At 39.7% G+C, this 6150-nt stretch overlaps 1 protein-coding gene across 1 annotated transcript; it reads right to left on the bottom strand.

The window, feature by feature from the left end:
- Positions 1-1226: 1226 nt before the first annotated feature.
- On the bottom strand, positions 1227-5103 carry LOC123733112 (zinc finger protein 3-like). The gene is made up of 2 exons (XM_045712469.1): positions 4460-5103; positions 1227-2138 (listed from the first exon to the last, which is right to left on the bottom strand). The coding sequence occupies exons 1-2, from the start codon at positions 4797-4799 to the stop codon at positions 1522-1524; spliced, it is 957 nt and encodes a 318-aa protein (XP_045568425.1). The 5' UTR covers positions 4800-5103; the 3' UTR covers positions 1227-1521.
- Positions 5104-6150: the final 1047 nt, after the last annotated feature.

Here is a 6150-nt window from a genome sequence, read left to right on the forward strand (position 1 = left end):
TGACACACTGCTCGTTTAACCCGGAAGACAGCCACACCAATGTGTCGGAGGAAACACTGTCCAGCTGGCGACCGAAGTCAGCGTGCATGCTGACCACCACAAGGAGTCGCTAGAGCACAATGGGACAAGGACGTCCCGGCCAGCCAAACCCTCCAAACCCTCCCAAACATAACGCTTTGTATTCAGGATATAAAGTTTGTTTCTTTGCCACATTCTTTTGTAGTATTACTTTAGTGCCAACAGCCTCTCTATTCTCTCATGTGATTTCAGGTCCTCTGACTGGGAATGCTTCCTTCTTTTCACTCTGTCATTTAGGTTAGTATTGTGGAGTAACTACAATGTTGTTGATCCATCCGCAGTTTTCTCATATCACAATCATTAAACACTAACTATTTTAAAGTCACCATTGGCCTCATGGTGAAATCCCTGAGCGGTTTCCTTCCTCTCCAGCAACTGAGTTAGTGACTGGGTATATTGATACACCATCTAAAGTGTAATTAATAACTTCACCATGCTCAAAGGGATATTCAATGTCTGCTTTTTTTTACCCATCCACCAATACATGCCCTTCTTTGCGAGGCGTTGGAAAACCTCCCCTGGTCTTTGTGGTTGAATCTGTGTTTGAAATTCACTGCTCAACTGAGAGACAATACAGATAATTGTATGTGTGGGGAACAGAGATGAGGTATTCATTCAAATATCATGTTAAACACTATTATTGCACACAGTGAGTCCATGCAACTTATGTGACTTGTTAAGCAAAATCTTTACTCCTGAACTTATTTAGGCTTTTAATTAAATGTGTAAACATTTCCAAAAACATAATTCCACTTTGACATTATGGGGTATTGAATCTATTTAACCCCAGTATCTCTACTTGCACATTCATCTTCTGCACATCCTACCATTCCAGTGTTTAATTGCTATATTGTAATTACTTCGCCACCATGGCCTATTTATTGCCTAACCTCTCTTATCCTACCTCATTTACACATGCTGTATATAGATTTTTCTACTGTATAATTGATTGTATGTTTGTTTTACTCCATGTGTAACTCTGTGTTGTTGTATGTGTCGAATTGCTATGCTTTATCTTGGCCAGGTCGCAGTTGCAAATGAGAACTTGTTCTCAACTGGCCTACCTGGTTAAATAAAGGTGAAATAAAAATAAATAAAAATATTTTTAAATTTAGGCTGTAACACAACGAAATGTGGGACAAGTCAAGGGGTGTGAATACTTTCTGAAGGCACTGTATATATAAAACTCCCCCCACACAGCAATCTAATAGCATCAGTAAAATCTGTTGAAATTAAACCACAGATAAATATACCTAACATAGTACATCTATTAAACAATTCATCACAACACATACATCAGAAATAGTTACACATTATAGAGATCCATTCATGGATGTACAGGTCTGTTGGATAAACGTTCAGAAATGTCCACTGCTGATTTTTTCCAGGCGTCCATAGCGGACACCCTGGCCCTATGAATCCTGGCCGTGGACAAATTCTCAGTCAGAAACACAAGTCAGAACACAGCCTCTCTATTCTCTCGTGTGATTTCAGGTCCTCTGACTGGGAAAATGTCTTTTCACAATGAGAACAGTGGTATGTCTTCTCCTCCTGTGTATTAGTATGTTGGAAAGGCTTTTCTCCTGTGTGTTTTCTCGTATGCTTTTTCAGACTCCCCGACCACCTAAAACTCTTTTCACACTGGGAACATTGGAAAGGCTTTTCTCCTGTGTGTATTCTCTCATGCGTTTTCAGGCTCACTAACCACCTAAAACTGTTTCCACAGTGAGAACAGTGATAAGGTTTCTCTCCCGTGTGTATTCTCTCATGCTTTTTCAGGACCCATAACCACCTAAAACTCTTTCCACAGTGGGAACAGTGATAAGGCTTCTCTCCCGTGTGTGTTCTCTCATGCCCAACCAGGGCTCCTAACTGAGTAAAATTCTTTCCACAGTGGGAACAGTGGTAGGGCTTTTCTCCTGTATGTGTTCTCTCATGCATTTTCAGGCTCCCTAACCACCTAAAACTCTTTCCACAGTGGGAGCAGTGGTGTTGGTTAGGTGTCTCTGGGTCTGTTTCCCCTGAGGAACTCTTCCTGCTGTCAGAGTCTGGTCTCTCTCCTGCAAAAGACAGAGTATCTAGTTAAACAGAGAGACCTGAATGAAACCTGCATTAAATAAAAATGTCTTCCTATGAGGTTTAATCTAGACTAGATCCCTCAATACCCTGAGGTCAGTTTTCACAACATTACATCATTAATAATAAACTTGGTGACGGTGAGATTTAAAAACAAATGATGAAGAGCTCCAAATCTAATCTCTCAGGGAATGTCATGTTTATAGGCTGATCAGAGCTCTATAATAATACATAATGTCATGTTTATAGGCTGATCAGAGCTCTATAATAATAGATAATGTCATGTTTATAGGCTGAGCAGAGCTCTATAATAATAGATAATGTCATGTTTATAGGCTGATCAGAGCTCTATAATAATAGATAATGTCATGTTTATAGGCTGAGCAGAGCTCTATAATAATAGATAATGTCATGTTTATAGGCTGAGCAGAGCTCTATAATAATAGATCATGTTTATAGGCTGAGCAGAGCTCTATAATAATAGATAATGTCATGTTTATAGGCTGATCAGAGCTCTATAATAATAGATAATGTCATGTTTATAGGCTGATCAGAGCTCTATAATAATAGATAATGTCATGTTTATAGGCTGATCAGAGCTCTATAATAATAGATAATGTAATGTTTATAGGCTGATCAGAGCTCTATAATAATAGATAATGTCATGTTTATAGGCTGATCAGAGCTCTATAATAATAGATAATGTCATGTTTATAGGCTGATCAGAGCTCTATAATAATAGATAATGTAATGTTTATAGGCTGATCAGAGCTCTATAATAATAGATAATGTCATGTTTATAGGCTGATCAGAGCTCTATAATAATAGATAATGTCATGTTTATAGGCTGATCAGAGCTCTATAATAATAGATAATGTCATGTTTATAGGCTGAACAGAGCTCTATAATAATAGATAATGTCATGTTTATAGGCTGATCAGAGCTCTATAATAATAGATAATGTCATGTTTATAGGCTGATCAGAGCTCTATAATAATATATATTACTATTCCAGTCAGTGTTATAGGCTGCAGTTGATCCAATGTAAATAACGTTTTGTTGGTGTCCCACTTCATCTCTAAAGTAATAATGGACATTACTATCTCTCTAAATTATATTTTTTTGTTTAGCCACACCTTTCCTTCAAAATTGTTATTTTGAAGACTTACAAACTGTCCTTTTGCTATTATGTTCAGTCTCCCCAAAACGCTTGTCCTTTTGCTAATATTTTCAGTCTCCCCAAAACGCTTGTCCTTTTGCTAATATGTTCAGTCTCCCCATAACACGTGTCCATTTCATTTCAATAATGCTTCTTATTGTAACGGGCGTCGTATAGAGGGGGACCAAAACGCAGCGTGTTGAGTGTTCATTATTATATTTATTTACTCAAAACACTAATGACAAAATAACAAAAGGAAATTATCAACTTACAGTTCTGTCAGGTACATAGACTAAACAGAATGCAACTGCCCACAAAAACCCAGGAAGAAAAACCCCTACTTAAATATGATCTCCAATCAGAGGCAACGAGGACCAGCTGCCTCCAATTGGAGATCAACCCCCCAAAAAAACATAGAAATAGAAAACCTAGAACTAACACATAGAAATAGAAAACATAGAAAAACACAAAACACCGCCTGTCAAACCCTGACCTACTCTACCATAGAAAATAACCAGTTACTATGGTCAGGACGTGACACTTATTTTATGTATTTCTCCAACATTATTTAGAAATCTGCTTTTTGCGGGTATACACACTCTACGCAAGGCCTACAATGGACACACGTCAAAAATTTCATTTATAACATGTTTGCCATTCTGTGAGACAATTAAGTTGTGATTTTGTGGTGGGGGACTCTGATGGTATACACATGTTACAGTTAAGTAATAAGGCCAGAGGAAGTGTGGTATATGGCCAATATAGCACGGTTAAAGACTGTTCTTAAGCACGACTCAACACAGAGTGCCCGGATACAGAACTTAGCCGTGGTATATTGGCCATCTATCACAAACCCCTGAGGTGTCTTATTGCTATTATAAACATGTTACCAACATAATTAGAACAGTAAAAATACATGACATACCCGTGGTATACGGCCTGATATACCACGGCTGTCAGCCAATCAGCATTCAGGGCTTTAATCATCCATTTTAAAATGTAGCTTTAACATTATATTATAACATGAATTCCTATAGTACAGAACAACATCTTCAAGTATAGAATTTCAGTAGCATGCTGCTTTAAAACAACACGTTCGTTCAAAACCTTTGGAGAGTTAGAGCCCGTTTTTAAGACAGTACTTACTGATGGTAATCACATCTCCTGACTCCTCTGTCAATATGACCGTTATCTCTCCCTCTTTCTCCTCTTTCACCCCATAAACTGCATCCTCCTCTTTCTCTTCCTCCTCTTCTTTTACTGTAACATCCTCCTCCTCTTTCACTCTGAACGCATCTTCTTCTTTCACTGAAACGTCTTTCTCCTCTTCTTTCACAGTAACAGTCTCACCCTCTACTTCTTGTTTTACTGTGACATCCTCCTCTTCCTTCTCCTCTTTCACGACAACGTTCAGCCCCAGAGCTTCTTTCTCCGTCCAGCAGACCTCCTCTTCTTTAACAGGAGGGGAGTAGTTTAGGGAGCTCATGTTCAGACCTCTTCTTTAGCAGGCGAGGAATACATCAGTGAGTTCATGGTCGGGGATGTTAGCTAGCTAGCTAGTTAGCATGAGCGACTAGTTTAGTGCTAGGCTAACTTATCAAGCCAGCTAGTTGACTAACAATGTACCTATAACATTTAAATGGTGTCTATTAACTAGATGTCAGAAGTATATTTAAAACACAGAGGCAAATATGCACAGAAACAGTCTAAATGTTTCGGCTGTTGGCTACCAAGGTGGCTGACTCGTTGTTGTTGATCCGTTCCGTCCACTAGATTATACGTCACGCTGCAGCATCGCCTTAAAGACGCACATCGCCGTCTGCGGACTGGAGGGAAACGCAGTTAAGATACATTTTTATTTGCATACAAATGTATTTTTATTCCTTTCATTAAATAATAATATTATATTGAGACGTTCAAATAGAGCAGTGCATATTTTGAGTGAGACATACTGTGCTTCACATCTGTATTTAAGGCAGTTTCATATTCATTCATTTAAAGAAACCCACTGGTCACACTGGTTGAATTATCTGTCAAACTAGGAACTCTGCAGCCTAGTTGAACAGGGATCTATGTTCTATGAACGCTGCTGGGAGCAAACTGGAGAATAGCTAGAGGAAAACAAACCTAACGGCATCCCCAGTCCCTGGTATATCATCAGACTGTACAAACCTAACTACATCCCCAGTCCCTGGTATATCATCAGACTGTACAAACCTAACTACATCCCCAGTCCCTGGTATATCACCAGACTGTACAAACCTAACTACATCCCCAGTCCCTGGTATATCACCAGACTGTACAAACCTAACTGCATCCCCAGTCCCTGGTATATCACCAGACTGTACAAACCTAACTGCATCCCCAGTCCCTGGTATATCACCAGACTGCATACAAACCTAACTGCATCCCCAGTCCCTGGTATATCACCAGACTGTACAAACCTAACGGCATCCCCAGGCCCTGGTATATCATCAGACTGTACAAACCTAACTACATCCCCAGTCCCTGGTATATCATCAGACTGCATACAAACCTAACTACATCCCCAGTCCCTGGTATATCACCAGACTGTACAAACCTAACTGCATCCCCAGTCCCTGGTATATCACCAGACTGTACAAACCTAACTGCATCCCCAGTCCCTGGTATATCATCAGACTGCATACAAACCTAACTGCATCCCCAGGCCCTGGTATATCATCAGACTGTACAAACCTAACTGCATCCCCAGTCCCTGGTATATCACCAGACTACATACAAACCTAACTACATCCCCAGTCCCTGGTATATCACCAGACTGCATACAAACCTAACTGCATCCCCAGTCCCTGGTA

Source organism: Salmo salar, unplaced genomic scaffold, assembly GCF_905237065.1.
Source record: "Salmo salar unplaced genomic scaffold, Ssal_v3.1, whole genome shotgun sequence".
Taxonomy (NCBI): domain Eukaryota; kingdom Metazoa; phylum Chordata; class Actinopteri; order Salmoniformes; family Salmonidae; genus Salmo; species Salmo salar.

Coding starts and splice junctions, on each gene's coding strand:
- LOC123733112 (XM_045712469.1), bottom strand. CDS start 4,799: ATGAGCTCCCTAAACTACTCCCCTCCTGTTAAAGAAGAGGAGGTCTGC. Junction 2,139..4,459: donor AGGAGATGTGATTACCATCA/GTAAGTACTGTC, acceptor TGTCTTTTGCAG/GAGAGAGACCAGACTCTGAC.